The sequence below is a fragment of the Daphnia pulicaria genome, chromosome 7, assembly GCF_021234035.1.
Source record: "Daphnia pulicaria isolate SC F1-1A chromosome 7, SC_F0-13Bv2, whole genome shotgun sequence".
Taxonomy (NCBI): domain Eukaryota; kingdom Metazoa; phylum Arthropoda; class Branchiopoda; order Diplostraca; family Daphniidae; genus Daphnia; species Daphnia pulicaria.
The window spans coordinates 14,061,962-14,078,686 of record NC_060919.1 but is presented as its reverse complement, the minus strand read 5'-3'; the positions used below and the strand labels follow the sequence as shown (position 1 = coordinate 14,078,686).

The 16,725-nt window shown below is 42.2% G+C and overlaps 3 protein-coding genes across 3 annotated transcripts; 2 read left to right on the top strand and 1 right to left on the bottom strand.

Annotated features, from left to right (window-relative positions):
- The first annotated feature begins 162 nt into the window (after window positions 1–162).
- On the top strand, window positions 163–2,031 carry LOC124350638 (ribosome biogenesis protein NOP53-like). Its single transcript, XM_046801429.1, has 7 exons — window positions 163–351; window positions 415–591; window positions 651–850; window positions 919–1,226; window positions 1,290–1,489; window positions 1,552–1,745; window positions 1,806–2,031. Exons 1-7 carry the CDS (start codon window positions 185–187, stop codon window positions 1,973–1,975), a joined length of 1,416 nt encoding a protein of 471 aa, XP_046657385.1. The 5' UTR covers window positions 163–184; the 3' UTR covers window positions 1,976–2,031.
- A 488-nt stretch (window positions 2,032–2,519) lies between these two features.
- On the bottom strand, window positions 2,520–4,724 carry LOC124350648. Its single transcript, XM_046801441.1, has 3 exons — window positions 4,324–4,724; window positions 4,058–4,208; window positions 2,520–3,958 (listed from the first exon to the last, which is right to left on the bottom strand). Exons 1-3 carry the CDS (start codon window positions 4,432–4,434, stop codon window positions 2,874–2,876), a joined length of 1,347 nt encoding a protein of 448 aa, XP_046657397.1. The 5' UTR covers window positions 4,435–4,724; the 3' UTR covers window positions 2,520–2,873.
- Window positions 4,725–6,517: 1,793 nt separating this feature from the next.
- On the top strand, window positions 6,518–16,433 carry LOC124350802 (Kv channel-interacting protein 1-like). The gene is made up of 8 exons (XM_046801631.1): window positions 6,518–6,691; window positions 6,940–7,366; window positions 11,499–11,626; window positions 13,445–13,514; window positions 14,950–15,020; window positions 15,089–15,210; window positions 15,289–15,379; window positions 16,205–16,433. Exons 2-8 carry the CDS (start codon window positions 7,009–7,011, stop codon window positions 16,313–16,315), a joined length of 951 nt encoding a protein of 316 aa, XP_046657587.1. The 5' UTR covers window positions 6,518–6,691; window positions 6,940–7,008; the 3' UTR covers window positions 16,316–16,433.
- The last annotated feature ends 292 nt before the right edge of the window (window positions 16,434–16,725 follow it).

Here is a 16,725-nt window from a genome sequence, read left to right as displayed (position 1 = left end):
CCATTAACTTTATTTTTATTTTGGTGTCTTGAAATTACTTTTCATATCTTTCAATATTATTCTGGGTTATATTTAAATTTAAAAATATTAAATTTTATGATGATAGAGTTTTAATTTTATTTAATCAAAACTTTTGTTTTCATGTGTGATTGCGTCTGCCACCACCGCTCTTTTCCACACAGAAATGGCGGCCTCCACATTGGGAGCAGCATGGTTAGTGAATGAAAGTGATAATTTAGAAAAGAAAAAACCCAAAAGGATTGTCAAACACAAGAAAAAAGCTTGGCGAGTTACTGCAATCGAAGATGTTGAAAGATACTTGGAAAGTAAACGACTCGACGAACGACTTGGGTACGTCAAACTAAAATTCCCCATTTTTTAAAGGTTATTAAAAATTATTTTTAAAAATTGCAGAGCTCCGTTTGAAGAGCGTCCGAGTGACAGTCTTTTCGTTGTTGACACAAAGGCCATAGCTGACAAACCTGCAAAGAGTGAGCCAACCAGAAAACGAAAACTTAAAGAAATTGGACCTCTGAAATGCTACGCCATTTTAACACCCAACTCTGCTGTTCAGGATCCTTTAAAGTCAAGGTATAGAAAAAAGTTTTGATAAGTCAAGCTCATGTTAAACTGTTTTATTTTCTTGAAAGGAATCGTGTACGTCTACCAGAAGAAAGAGGAGACCCACTTCTCAGAAAGGTCATGGAGGAGAGAAGAGCCAGAGGGAAAATTGCAACTCATTTTGTTCAGTCTATGAAGCATCACCAAGAAAATGTAGAAGCCCTGGCTAACAAGAAGAAACCGGAGAGGCTGAGGACGACTTTTGACTTTGACATTTGGGGAGAAGCTGGTATGTCATTCAGATTTTCACCAGCTAAAAACATTGGCATTTTAATAACAATAATTTGTTAAATACAGGTGACTATTTGATGATTGGGGACAAGAAAGTTTCAGCACTTGACCTGTCAGACCCATTGAAGACCTACACAATGGAGAAAATAGGAAAACGAATCTACGGCCGGCCAAAATCTATGTTCTCGAAAACGACTGGCCTTAAACAAGTGGAAGTTCCCCATCCAGGAACTTCTTACAATCCAACTTTCCAAGATCATCAAGCCTTACTGAAAGAAGCTTACGACGTTGAGGCCAAAGAGATAAAACAAGAAGTTAAAACCCGACGAAGACTGGGCCCCATGCTGAAGAAGATTCCCATTCAAAGAAAAGAAGTAAACTAAATCCAGAATTTTTCCTTGTATGACACATTTACAATAACGCGTATTCAATCTTAGGAGCAATGGTGGTCAGAGATGACTCAAGGATTAGGCGAGGAAGAAGAACCAGCCAATGGAGCGGAAGTGGAAGTCCCCTGTGTGCGTCCGACCAAGCCCAAAACTCGCAGACAGAAAATCAGAGCCAAGGCTCTCAAGTGGCAAGACATGCGTCGTATGAAACTCAAGGAAGCTAAAAAGCGCCTGCTTGAATTTGACCGGTACTTATAACCCATTAAAAACAATATCACAAATCAATAATTAATGTTTCATATGTCATTAGATTGAGATCGATTCGTCGCGAAATCCGTAAATCTGAAGAACTGACTGTCAAACGAATGGAAACCCGAAAGAAGGAGAAGGAGGCCAAGATGTTTAAGCCGGCCATGCTTGGCAAACATAAATACGAGCCTCCACAGATTGAAGTCAATCTGAGCGAAGAGATCGTTGGCACATTACGTGGACTCAAAACTGAAGGTATTGATTATTGAAAAACGTGCGTTTAGTTCTTTTTTAATTGATTTTTGTTTTTCTCAGGCCATGTTTTGATCGACCGGTACAAGTCCCTCCAGCGACGCAACATTATCGAGCCGCGTATTCGCCAGACAGTCGTGTACAAGTACAAGCATAAAGTCTTTACGAAGCGCAGCCACTCTGAACCCAAGGGTCTTAAAGTGGGCAAGCGTAACAACATCCCCGTACAATGAATCAATTTGTAATGCGAATGACACGGTTGCTATTTCAATAAAGAAAATATGCCGACTGTGTTTTCTTGATTACTTTCTTTTTCAATTGTAGAAGCACATTAATTACAAAGGCATCCAAAAAAGTGAAAGAATTTCATTTAGAGATTAGAACTTTTCGAATTTGTTGTTTTATAATCAGACTGTGTACATCAAGTAATTTCATTTATTCACGGTATTTAGTCGCCCTCTTTCACCGAATTTAATAGAGTGACACTAGATAACCGGAGACGACACCTCGCGGAAGCGGGGGAGTTGAAATGCTGTCACGTAAAGAGATTATAGTGGTGGTGCCACCAACAAAATATTCAAAGGCTCTCGGTTCGTCTAGTCTAGAAGATTTAGCATTCTGTCGAGCGAGTTGAGCGGTTGAGCCTCGTTTATCTAACCGCATTTCCATTTCAAAACAAGCAGCCCAGTTCGCTGGCTGCGAATCTGTGAAACAGCGTTATAGGCACGAACACACACTTGCATAAGAGGAAAACAGACATCAATAATCAAATCAAAGTTAACTTTTGAGGCAAAACAAAGTTGCGTTTATTTCCGCATGAACGCGCATGGCTCGCAGCCAAACAACTTATCACAACAAAAGGGGGGACCCAACAACCTCTCGAATGTGTGCGTGTTAGGCAATCAGACAACAAAAATCCAAAGAAACAAATTGATTAAACGGGGTTAAATGAAATCGATAAGATGAGATATCGATAAATTATAGCTTTTTTTTTGTTTTTAAGTTTTGAATTAAATTAAATGAAATAACTGGACAAGATAGAAAGGATCAATTAAAGGAAAGGCGGACCTGTAAGGCGCAATGAACGAAATTCATCAAATTGATATTAACATTAAATTCGTTAAGATAATTTCATTGGACATAAGAGGCGACTCGGGGCAACATGTTGCAGAACGTGGACAGCGTCAAGCTGCGGCCACTGGGGACAAAGACGGACGTCGGATTACCAGGCCTCTGGATGCGGAAGAAAGGGCCGCCCAGTTGGTAGCAGTCAAAGTCATAACAGCAATCGTTGGTAGAGGTCGCATGGGAATTGGAAGGCATCGTCGAGCAAACATTTTGCATAGATGACTGTTGGGCCGACTGCTGGATGAAGGATTCGCACCACGTCGACGAAGAAGGAACTTGTTTTACGTTGACGTCTTGATAGCCACTGGAAGATTCCAGAGGCAGCTCAAAGTCCGTGTTGTAATTGGAACCTGTGACGGGCGACGATATGAAATCATCCGGAGAATAAAGGTCGTTGTTGTTCATAAACATGTCGGGTGCTGGTGTCGCCGGATCAAAATAGCTGCTGGATGAATTGGTGGGTAGAGATGTATTCTCTAATCCATTGTTGTTTAACCGAATGTTTTGGAGGTTTTTCCACGTGTTGAGATCGTAGGAATCGTCTGCTCCCATCCATCCGGAATCGCAGCTTTCAAAACTGCTCTGCGGAAGCGGATGAAGGTTGTCGCCACTGCTGCCAGACTGCCAACTGCTGGTACTGTTTGCGCTAACGCTGCCCACGCTGCAGCATAGATCCTCGTTGATGGACGAATTTACTCCGCTCCCGCCACTGTTGCTGCAGTCGCTCAACAAGGGAAGGATCGATAACTCTTTGGAGAGGTCCGGCAAAGGTTTCTGGTGCATCATGTCGTGCATTGACGGAAGGCCAACGACCGGGTCGCTTACAACCGTTTGTTGTTGGTCCCATGTGCTGCAGCCGCCCATAACTGCTTGGTATTGATGCTCTTTACGGATCGTCAGTGAAGTGGGTCCTGTCGTCAACGAACTGAAAGAGAAGCTGGCCGGCCCTCGGGACTGTTGACTCAACGCGGCTGCCAATTTCGAACGCTTGAAAGTCTCTTCGTTGAAAATGTACGCCGCTGGATCCATTTCACTGGCCGATCGTTTCATTTTCGAACGGGACAGATACTTTGGCGCGCGTTTGCTCTCTGTCAATAAAAACAAAAACAAATGAACATCGCAGACGACTTAACAATGAAAAGGGGGTTGGGGGGTTTGTTGATGTAACTTTTTAATGGGAAATTTACCATCTTTGAGCTTCAATAGTTGTTGCTGCTGCGATCGCAGCTGTTCCTCACGTCGTAGGATCCTCCTTTGCCTATTAGCCTCCAAAATCATGGCGACGGCCTGTTCGTTTTGATTCTGTCGGGCTTTAATGGCTTCCACTAATACCCCTTGCTGTATATAATGAGATAGATAGATGGGTCACACACATGAGTCTCGAACAGTAATGAAGACATTCTTGATCCCAGATCAAGAGCATGAGTGGTGGTGGTGGTGATCAATTACTAACCTTCATCTTTCCGGGGAGACTGAGAGACATTGCCAGTACTTGAAGTTCCTTGTACGAAAGGGAATCAACAGTGAGAGAGCTTGGCTGATTGCAGGTGGAATCGTTATTCATCGTAGCTCGTGTTTGACGTCACAACACACTCGTCACCGCGGTTGATGAGCACCCAAAACACTTAACCACCACTCTTCTTTAACAGTTGATATTGTTTGATGAGAAAAGAAGAAAAAAGTTTTGTTCAAGGAGAAAATGTTGTGAGCTAATCTTTTTCTTTCTTTTGTTTTCGCTATTTTAACAATTGGGAAAAGAAAACAAAAAAAAATAATCTCAATTTTGTACGACGAGCAAAATGAACTTGACCTCTGGTGGCCTAGCTTGTCACGCAGATACTGATAACAATCTCTATTTTTCTCATTTGCATTCTGCTAGTACCACCATCACGCCCCCTGTTGGTTCACCTCAGGGCAATTTGGGTGGTGACGGGAGGTCGAACAGGGTCGTCGAGTCGGCCATTTTGAATTTGAGTGGGTGGATTTTTCTTTTGTTTCTTCTGCTTTCCTGACTCATCGACAACTCATTTGTGGGTTCCGGACTAGGAAAACGAAGATGCTAATATCTAATTATGCAAAACCAGACCTGCATGAGGTGGAAATTGTGGTGTGGGCAAGGACTTTTTTTCTTTCCACCTTTTGGTAAGAGAAAAACCTTTTTTTTTCTTTCGTCTAGATAGAAAAAGTAAAACGTATGCAAATCGATGATTCACCTTACCATTCCTTCTCTTTTAGTTTATGTAAATCTTTTAAAACCTGGTTTTTTACTGCAAACTCATTTAAATATTAGTGTTCTACAAGATTAGGTTTTTGGTCAGTTCGGTCTAGACTGTCGGCCACGCCACATGTTAGAATGACCTCTGCAGATAATTGATTTGATAATTTAACCTCGTGTGTCGTTTGGCTTAACTTTAATAGCAATTTAAGTGTTTAGAGTATGAAATCTAGTGCCGTGAAACTCTTGCAACACGTGGTTGTTGAAAAATGGAATTGTTGAGTCATATCGATCGGTAAAAATTCACTTCATCGATCTCTGCCAGACTTTGTAGATTCACTTTGGATCGATCGTTCATATTCTTTTCACATCCAGTGGTGAAAAATTGTCGTTGACGTGTGTGTTTATTATCGATCTGAGCTGTTTTGATATAATCTCCACGTACAAAGTTCATCATTCTTTACATTCGATCCACTCTGTTGATGAACGTCATCGATCGTCGTCCAAGTAGAGTCCGAGCTTTTAATACCGAGCTCACGTTTGCCGTGTAAACACACTGTACAGAGTAGCACAGCTGGGGTAATAATATCTTATCTCTTAAATTGCTTTTTATTGTTGAGCCATAAGCCCCCCTGATGGAATTGCTACATGAGTGTGGGGAGACCAATATCTTTTCTGCCGGTTGCAATCACAAACGTGCCCGAGTTGTAGACGTAAACACATGTTGCACACACACACGCAGGATAAATGTATCAAAGTGTAACCAAAAGTTTTCTTTCTTGTTTGTATTATTTCTCCCTCTCTCTCAGGATATGTTATGGCCGGATTCTATTCCCGTGACCCCAAAACTCTACGAGTCACACAGACTATACACACATCCATCATAGAGATACGAAAGTTATAAGGAAGAAGAAAAGGAGCTTAATCCAAGTCGACAGCTGTTCACGGTAGAGCTGTCACAAAAAGAAAAAAGATCCTGATGGAAACTTTTACTCCGCCGGAAGAGCGGCTACCCAATTTAATTTGCCATGGAATTATTATTAGATCATTTCCTTTTTTTTTCTTCTTCTTTTTAAAAGGTAATATATAAGTTGTTGTTGTTGTTGTTATGGTAACCTAAATCTTAAAAGAGAAACTATACAGGATCAAAAAGGAGAGAGAGAGAGTCTTGGCGCAGAACAAAAAGCGGAGGAGAGGACACCCTCCCACATGTGTACACTACTGGTGTAGTGTAGTATGGAGAGGCCAATCATCCGTGGGGGACTCGGCAGTCCGCGTTTGGCTTCCGTTCTTGCTGGTATCACGCAAAACATATTCCGTCGCTGCCGGGCAAAAGAGTGAAGAAAGTTTTCCCCCCCTTTTTGCCCGGCCGCCTTCCCTGCTGGGTAATATCGTTTTAAAATAACATTTTGGTGTGTAGGTGATAGTTTTGGCCAAACTTTGGCGGGGGTTCCATCACGCGAATATCTCGTTTTTTTTAATTCTAAAGTTTGTTGATTCATTTCCACCGGCTTTAATTGAATTAGTCGCTCTGATTAGAGGGGACGAGTCTACAGGGACTAATGCAAGGATTTGTCTCACAGCTCAGACAGTTGGTGAAATTTGGGTAAATTCACACACACACACACAAACATAATTAGTTTGTTGTTTCCCCCCCGGATCTAACGCATGGATACTCATTAGTTTCTCCCCCCCCCCCTTTTTGCAGCCGTGTTATTGGTCTCTACACAACAACCAACAACTCTGTGCATTTAATCAATTTTTTTCTTTTCTTTAAAGATTTTTATTCCTGTTATTTTTACAACTGCCAAAAGTCACGCAATTTTCGCTAACGCCATCTTTGTTCCTTTTCAGGAGCCTCGCCGGAATCCATCCGGAAGCAAAGCCGAAGCGGAAGAAATTAATAAGGAAAAGGTGGGAAAAATGACCTCGGTGATGGCTGTGGACAGTGCGGTGGTTTTGAGGGTAGGAGAGGCTCATCGGTGTCGACGTCCGCCTGGAACGACATCGGTGCCTAGTAGCGGCAGTAACAACAGTAGGGTGAAATTGTTGCCGTTGACCGGCGTCGGCGCAGCAAGCGGACAGCAGCAGCAGCAGCTCAAACGAAACAGTAGCGATGGGACAGCAGTGCAGCCGTCGTCTCCTACCGCCGACGTCGTCGTTAGTTCACATCACTCGACGCAGCGCTTGCATTTCTTGACACACTGCGGCACCGTTTGGGTCGGCTGTTTACGCGATCAAGTCAGACATTGCTGGACAATGTTCACCAAACGAAAAAAAGGTCAGTCTTATTTTATTTTTTGAAAAATTTGAGCGGGAAAAAGGGAATTTTTGAATAAAGTTTCGGTTACTTTCTGAATCCGCAGTCCCCGATGAACTATGCGCCGCCCGTGTCACTTTTCAAAAAGTTTTGAAGCGTTTGAGGAAACTTTTCGTTACGAGTTAGACGAACGTCGAATGTGGAAAATTGGGGATCACTGGGAAAGAGTTTTGAGCGTAGGAGTTGTGTATTAACTTTGATCCGATAATAGAGAGATCGTTCCTAACTTTATTAGATACAGTTTTTGAGTTGGCAACTTTATTTTAGTTTTAACCTGATTGGGTTATATTTCCCGAATGGTTTAGATGGATCCCGAAGGATCCATTTCGTTCAGCCATGGAAAATGGGGAGTGGAGAATCGATCGGAATTTCTCTTCTTCTTTTTATTATATTTTCCTTCTTTTAGTTTCTTAGTAAATCATCTGAAAAAGGCACTCGTGTTTTTTGCTGATTTCTCGTCTATTTTTTATTTATTTCCAACAAGCGCAGGGCGGATGTAGCGCGTTTTTCTATTTCACATTGGTAACGAGTTTTTTTCCTTTTCTTCTTCCGAGGGTGGAGCTGCGGATTATTGTCGATGGCCGCAAACCGCAGCCATCCATCATTGTCTGTCTGTCACGGTGTATATATTTCATTGGAAAATAATAACGCGAGCTCTAAATCCCCGCGTCCGCTATTCAAACATTGACACACTGAGGTCAGGCCACGCCTCCTGGCGCAGGGCTATGAATTATGCTCGCCTTCTATGCTATCAACCCGCTCGTGTGATAAATGCGACAGCGACCATCGATTTCGATTATTTATTTACTTTCAACAAACTATTCGTTATTTTTCCCACTTTTTAAAAAAGGAAGGGAAGGAGAACCGGATGGAATACTCGGATGTGTGTCGCTCTTTCCTTCCGCTTTTGTTGTTAGTGGGTGGGGGGTGGAATCTTTTGATGTTGTTGAGAGAGCAACAACCGGTCGTCCTCATTTGGTTCCGCGGGATTATTTGTGCTGGGCTGGGCGGGAGCGTATCAAAATATGTTTTTCCTTCTTCTTGTTCCCACGACCAACTTATTTTTATGTGTCAAAAGGATTGGCTCGAGAGAAAGGAAAGAGCATCTTGTTTCTGTGTTATTCATAAACTGGAGAGAAATAAGGATCAAAAAGTTTCCCCCGGCGGGACTATATTTGATTATGGACCTTTTGGCGCCGTCCATTTTTATTATTTTTTTTAAAAAGAAATGAAAATTGATGGGATTCGCTGACAGATAAAATAAGAAAAAGAAAAAAGTTTACGTCGACGATATTTTAACGATCCTTGCTTCGTGGGAGGGTATTATTTATCCCTTAAGGGCAAGTAGAAACAAGAGACCCCCGTCAATGTTTGAACGCTCAACGGACATTTCTGCTGGCCAATTGTCTTGTTGGATGGTTCAGTTGTTATGTGATATTATATAAAAGTGTCTAGGCCTTTAGATGTACACCGGTCCGTTTTCTCTCTCTTTACCCTATTATTTTGTGTCCCGTTTTTCCGCCCTTTTGTCTTTTCTAGTTGTTATGGAATCGCTAGTCCCGCGGGAATGGGGCTCCCGACCATCAGCTGCTCTTATACACACACAAAGGGGGGCGAGCGAGCGATCTATTCAGTTGAAATGAAACAAGAAAACTACTGCTACTACCGTACGGGGATCCTTGAAATGTGCAAGGAGCTGATATGTTATTCAAGCGGAATAAGCGGCTAAGTGGAGAGGAAGAGTTTATCTATCCGAGGTAATAATTATTATTCTCATCACGTACTTATATACCCAGCATACTAGGAGTCGTGATCCAATAATCTCTTTTGAGAGGATGTAACTTTATATGTATGCCTTATTAATGCAACTTTTGGATGTTCGCCGAAGCTGTGAATAGGATACAGATTGGCTGGGGGATTTTTATTTTTTTTTTGTTCCCTTCTTTGTGTCGATCACGTGACTTATTCAGCGTGTCTAGTGCTGGATTATGCGTCAAGTAGTAGCCGGGAAACCTTTTCAAAAATTCCTGTCATCCTAGTTTTCGGTGTTGGGTTGTTGGGTGGGGGGTATATCGCAGCTGCAGGCCAGGGCACTTGCAATGAAATGGAATCTAATGGGACGGCCTGTAACTCGCCAACTTTATCCCGGTCCCGCAGTACACTACGTTTGTGGAAGTTAACTTTTCCATTTTCCAACCCCTGAAATTAGTGGTGGATTGTTTCTTGTGGATTTTTTGGGGTTGTGCTGTGGGTAGCGCCACCTAGCGGTCGGCGGAGAAACTAGACACTGGAAACGCCCAAGAACGAAAAAAACAACAACAAATGTCGAGGATACAAACAAGAACACACACAATCAGGCAATCTTCAATTCCCCTTCTGCTTCTCCGGATGGATTTTGTTTTCTCTTTCGCCCCCCACCAAAATGCTTCTGCATCCGCTGGCTTTTGTTTTGTTCTTCTCGCCCAGCCAGTCACAGACAATAACAGCAACAACACATTTCCCCCTTGTATATTGTGTGATGCCTCGCCCGGGACACATCCGACGTCAGCGACGTTTTAGATAATAGACGACCGTGTTGCGTGAGCGTGTGAGGGGGTGGGTGGGGGAGGGGGTCGGCTGTATAGAGGACGGGTGGTGGGATGGTATAGCGAAACGTGAAGAGCGAAATGGAACAGTCTGGACTGACTGAGAGATGGCCATTATTGATTTTTACACAATTTGAGTCTAGTCAGGAGTCGCGCTCCTTCGCAAGACGGGCCCGTCCGTCACACACAGACACTCTCATCTTACGTGCAAATGCGTCTGCTAAGGCCCTACTCCTTTTATCTTTATTTTCTTTATTTTACTTTGTGTTGTTGATGTTTAGAAAGAAAGAGAGTGGGGGGTTCGGGTGGCATCCTAATGCTATTTGAAAGATGATCCTCGCTTATACTATCCGATCCCCCCCTACCACCGCCACCGTCGACCGCGTGAACGGGTTATTCCCGCGAAATCTTCGTCCCCATAAACGGCCCTCGAGGATGTTGTAATCCATTCAAATGAGATTTTTCCCGGAAAGACAAAAAGGTCCATCATTTTCTCACGACAAAACAAAATGGCGAGGAACAATGTTTCGTGCCATTTGACCCAATTTCCTATGTCCCATTGTTCTTTTTTTTTACCTTCCAGCACGCCGGATATTTATAGAAGAAGAAACGGGAATCTAACGCGGATCAAAATTCCTCCTGCGGACATGTCCTTTTTGTCATTCCTTCATCCGTCCATCCGCCCGTCCGTCCAAATTGGCACTTGCGGAATGTCCCCGATGCGCAGGTATGAAAAGCGGCGCGCGTTCGGAAGAGAAGAAACTCCCGCAGTTCTTTTTTAACACAAAAGGGGGTCTGACCCTCCTTTTCTTTCCTTCTAGATATAGTACCACACACACACACAGTGTGTATGTATGTTGTGTGTGTGTGTGTGTAGAGTTGTTGTACACTCCTCCTTTGGTAGAGCGTGTGTGTATAAGACCGGGACTCCAGGGCCGGCCGGAGTGGCATTCCGCCTCTGTCGCTCCCGCAGTGCAGTACGGCATTACAATCACTCTTGATTCGGTTATTTATTATTATTATTATTATTATTATTTTACAGTTTTGTTGTTGTGAACTCTGTGTGTGTGTGTGTGTGAAATTTCAAAATTTTGCGGCGGTGTGCGGAATTATAATTTTTTTTGTTTTCGGGATTGTGCGGATGGGACCGTTTTTGTGTTGGCAGGAGACAGAGGAAGGGGGGCGGAGTAAATGTGATTAGCTGATTGATAAAAAGGCAAGAAGAAAAAAAGGGGGAAAACGTTTTTTGTTGTTTCCGGTCGGTGCGTTCTGTTGGTTCACGTTTTCTTCATTTGCGTGAGTGCTCGTTGTCTCCGTCATTTGCCCTCGAGTCAAAAGTTTTCACGCGTGAATTTTCACCGTTCAACTAATTCAAAAGTGAAATTTGTGATTTTTAAAAAAATGTCGAAAAAGACGAAAGAAGCTCAACTGGGTACATCAAATCTCAAATTTAATTTGACAATTATGTAATACCAATTAATTTAATTTTTTAATTTTTTAAAATGCAGAGGAAGATTTGGATGATGTCATGTTTGGTAAAACAACACGCCACCGACCGGAGGAATTAAAATCATTGGAAAGGTCAACTAAATTCACCCGGAAGGAAATCCAGCTGATTTACCGCGGCTTCAAACAGGTTATATTTCTTTTTCCATCCATCCATCTTCTTAATATTTTCAAAGTTGTACTACTTTTTTTCTTTTAAAAAGAAGACACACACAAATGTTTATTTTATTCTTGCCATCATTTATATATGTACGCGCATGATATCCCCCCTTCTTCACATTTTCTCCTTTTGTGTGTGGGTGAATCCGGCGGACGCCTTGCGGGAAGGATCATTATGAAAAATTTCCCTTTTGCAGAGCTCTCGGAATATTTCCTTTTTTGCCTTTCGGGGTTTCGGTCGAGAGAGTCTATGAGGAGAAGAGAGGTCCTTCTTTTCTATATCGTCGTAATGATCCTTCAACTCTCTGCTTTTTCCACTATCTTTTGTGCGCTCTGTGTGTCCTGTGCAGATAGATAGATGTATATTCTTGTGTGCCATTGCTGAATTGACGCTAGGAAAAGTAGAAAGGCTTATGTATAAAATATCGATCCCATGGCCGAGAGAGCAAAAGTCTTGTGAGACTGGGAAATATTATTTCGGCCTCTTTTGTGTGCGTGTGCGATTCCTTTTTATACACAAGTTTTTGATTTGTGTTAGTAGTATTTCAACAGCCACTTTAGCTAGTGACCACTCTGCTCCCCCCTTGGGCTATTTGATCTTTTTGGAGAGGGGAGAATTTGATTATCATCAAGTTTGTACACACAAATTCACCCCACCCACTGGGCAGTCTCAGGGAGTGGGTGGGTGGACATGATTCATTCAATACTCTTCTTCTTCCACTCGTCACTTTAATTCAAAGTGCCTGTGGCTTCCGATGGGGCATTTGCGGGTTTGATCCGAGATGAGCCGTTTGGGAAAGGGCGAAAGTGCTTTTAGATCTGATTCGATCGGGATTAAGGAAGACGTGGATAAATCTTTAAGAAACACGCCCACACTCGCGTTGCGTGCTGCTGTTAAAGGCAAACGCGTGTACCGTCCGTTTCTCTCTCCAGGGGGACAGCAATAACAAAAAGAACCAAAATTCTTTAGCTTCCAGTTGACTAGAAAAGAAGCCGCTCTCTCAGTGACCAGCTGCTGCTGCTGCTGCTCTTTTCGGCTTTCAAAAGACAAGCCCAGCGGCGGCTATAAAACAAAATACCAAAGTTCGGATAGACACACAAACGGGCGGGAAACTTAAAAGAGGATAAATTCAATTTTGGTCCAGTGAATTAAGACGAATATTTCTTTTCTCTATCCAGGGCCTGCGTGTAGGAGGATCGATAAAATTGGCACCCATCGTCTCTACACTACCGTCGCCCCTTTGTGTTTCGCGTGTGAAATTTACGAGGTGGAGGGGGGTCGAATCATAAATTCCGTTTTTCCTCCGGGGCAGTCAGTTGAGCAGGTCAATAGATCTTAACTAAAAAGGCGAGTTAAGAGAGAGAATCCTTGCCCGTCTTCTTACGCTCATAACAAAAATCCCTCCGGTCTCATTTTCTTGTTTTAAAAAATCTTTTTGGATGTTGTGTGGTTTTGGGAGGTCCTTCGCTCTCTCGCCGCGCATATAAACATATGCGGCGCGTCTAAATATAAAACTTTTTGTGGGCAACGGGGTTCCGGATTTCTCTTTCAGCAGCTCAACGCGGATGAGAACATGGGTAGGGTGGGGGGATTCGGTAATAAATCCTGGCGCATTGTAAAACAAAAAACAAAAAATATTATTTCATGTACGTCGAAACTTTTTGGCTACAGTTGTTGGCCACGGTTGTGGCAGCCAAAATTGAAAACAAATTCCTCTGAGGAATTGAATTAAATCCAGGAAAAAAAAATTGATATCAAAATTTTTCTTATTTTCTTTTCTTTTTGCAGGAATGTCCCAATGGGGTGGTTGACGAGCAGTCCTTCAAGGAAATCTTCGTCCAATTCTTCCCGCAAGGAGGTGATACATTTTTCTATTTCTTTTTATAAGCGGGAAATTTGAATAGTTATCCCGTAGAGAGAGAGAATGTGAACCAAATGGCATCTTGTCAATATTATTGATCCGACTGCAGTTTTGGGGGGGGTTCAATTTTCTGAGAAGAAGGGTATGGGGGGGGGGGGGTGTTAGGCAACACAATAGTCGCCTTGATTGGCGAAAATCTTGTTGCCCATTCATCGGATGTTGCGCGAAAATCGGATCTTCCAGGAAGGAAAGAAGAAGTTTATTTTTATTGTTATTATTTGTGATGATGACGATGATACCTCGGACGTATAAATATGTCCGTTGCGTTGAAAGCGAATTCCGACTCACGCCATCCGCTCATCCGGCGTGTAAACCCACTCATCCGTATGTGTATGCCTCTACCTTTATACAGTGGTGGGGAGGTTGTACCGTGTATTGCACACACACTGTCGTAGTAGTAATCATATCGTTACAATATTCTTGGCGTGTCCCAGTTAAGTCGCAGTATAAAACTACTACTACTACCCCCGCTGCTCATGTTTTTGACATGGACTGTCCTTATTATCCATGTGCCGGAATAGGAAGAAGAAAGAGGATAAGACTCTTTTTGGCGCACGTATATCAAATTCCTTCTTGTTTTTCCGTGTTGTTTATACCTTCAGGGAGTTCAATATCATTATTCGGCCAATCGTCATACAAGCAAAAGAAAGAAATAGTAAAATTATTCTATAAATAAAATAACCCAAAACGGATGAGACTCTCTCACGACAGGTCGCCATCCGTTTATATTTAGACCGCCCAAGTTTTTTGACAAGGGACAGATTTGGGTAGGACCGATCGAGTAGTATTGTATAGTATCGGGGCTTTAGCATGTATCATTGAAAAAGGGACCATCTGAAATCGAATCGAAAAAGAGAAAACTTTTCAACAAAGAAAAATGGGTTTGGCGCCGAAATAAATCAAAAAAGTTGTTGTTGTCTGAGAGTGCCAACAGCAGCAGCTCTCTGGCAGAAAAAAGGAAACATCCAGCCAGTCAGTAGCTCCTTTATAGTACTAGAGGATTATTGATCCTGGTAGGAGAAGTGAGGAGGAGGAAGGAGAGGGTGGACTTTTGGGGTGGGAGATCCTATACGCCCGTGCTGGATAATGGATGATATGGTGCAACAGCGTAGACTCTCACTCTCTCCAGTTGCATTCTATACATGAAAATGATGTGAGAAGTCTGTGGGGCTATACATCTGAGGGAATTGTGTGTCTAGAATGACGTCAAACCCAAAAGTGACCTCCTCATTTCTCTCCTCTCTAAAGCTTATGATTACCACACACAGACAGAACAACATTTTCTCGGTAGGAATGAACATAAAAGGGAAGGATATTTTTATATAATACCGCGCCATTGTCCCCCTTTTTTTCTTTTACACACACATCCTAGATGCCAGCCAGTACGCTCATTACGTGTTCAAGACATTCAAGAATGGTGGCACTGGTACCATCAAATTCGAGGTATTTTCATTAGAATTAAATACATACATTTGGCACTCTTTTAATTTGGATTGATTTTGGCAAAACAGGATTTCCTCCAGTCGTTGTCGCAAGCCTCTCGCGGGACGATCCAGGAGAAGTTGAGGTGGATTTTCGGTCTCTACGATCTCAACGGTGATGGATACATTAGCAAATCTGAAATGACTAGCGTGTAAGTTTTCAAACGAAAAATTTTTCCAAATAACTTTTGGGATTGTTTTAAATGATATTTTTGGCTTACCCCTCTCAGGGCTATGGCCATTTTCGACATGCTGGGAAGACACGCAGCCCCGGCCGTCGACGATCAAACAGCGTCCAAGCACATCGATCAGATCTTCCACGTACGTTGTGTTATCTCATCTCGAATGTCTTTTTCATTTCCTCTCGATTGTGTTTGTTGACGTCGTCGTCGTCGTCGGGAGATTGTTGTTGGCCAAACCCCTTTTTACGAGATGAAGCAATCAGAGATGATGTAGCTAAAAAAGGATAAAAGCGCTAAAGCTGTATTTATAGACACCCAGAGGCTGTGATTTGTTAATGAGCTTCATAAGTAAACTTTTTAGACGGAGGGTGGGAGTCGAGCGGATCAGTTGCAAATCAAATAAAAAACAAGAGCTAAACACTAGTGGCTCACTCTACTGTGTTAACCAATTAAGTGACTTCATTAAGCCATTCGCATGGCGCTGATGTTGTATAACACACACACACACCAATCGACAAAAAGGAAAATTTCCTTTTAGCCCCCACTTAAACGTTTAGGAAAAATAAGTTCGTTATAAGGTCGTCTAGTCTCTTTATGCTCAAGAGTTGCTGGACCGTGTGTTCATCTCTCCGACGCTTCTTTTATTTATTTTTTCTTATTATATTGACAATGAAAGATGAACCCAATGATCTGATCGTTCTCTTTTTTTTCCACCTCACTTTCATTAGTGTATAAATACAAGGGGGAACTATGTGTGAGGATGACGTAAGATGATATTGGGTGGAGACTATTGATGGTCTGTCGTTGGTTCGCTTATGGTTTATATTAACGCACTCAATCCGCCAAAACTTATATTTTACTTTTTCACTTTCTTTAATAAAGCCAATGTGTCTGCGAAAAATATATTAACTTGCCTCTTTTTGTTCTGGGGGGTGTCGGTCGCTCTGCTTGATTGATGATACAGAAAATCGATGTGAACCATGACGGCCTTATCACTTTCGAGGAACTGAGCCAGTGGTGCACGCGGGAGGAACGCTTCGTCAAATCGCTTGGTATGCTCGACACGGTGCTCTGAAAAATGAAACTAAACTAACATCAAAACACAATTTTTAACCAACCAAAAAAGAAACTTTGCATCGTCGTCCTTTATTAGTCATTTTTATTTTTTCAAATAATTCAAACCAAATTTTTCATCTTTCAAAACAATTTGATCATCAAAATATTTCTTCCCCTCCACGATGGTGATGGAAAACAAATTCTTTCATGTTTGGAATTGTTTTGGAAATATTATTATTTAATCGAGCAATAAATATAATAAATAGTTTGTGTTTCTAGGTTGAAGATGTTGAATGATGTGTGCGCATTCCCCCACCCACCCATTGAATTTGTTGTCCCTGAGAAATTCAAATTTTTCACAAAACATTTTACTTGTAATAATAATCCTCTTATCAATATTTACAAAACCATCAATTATTATGAATAATT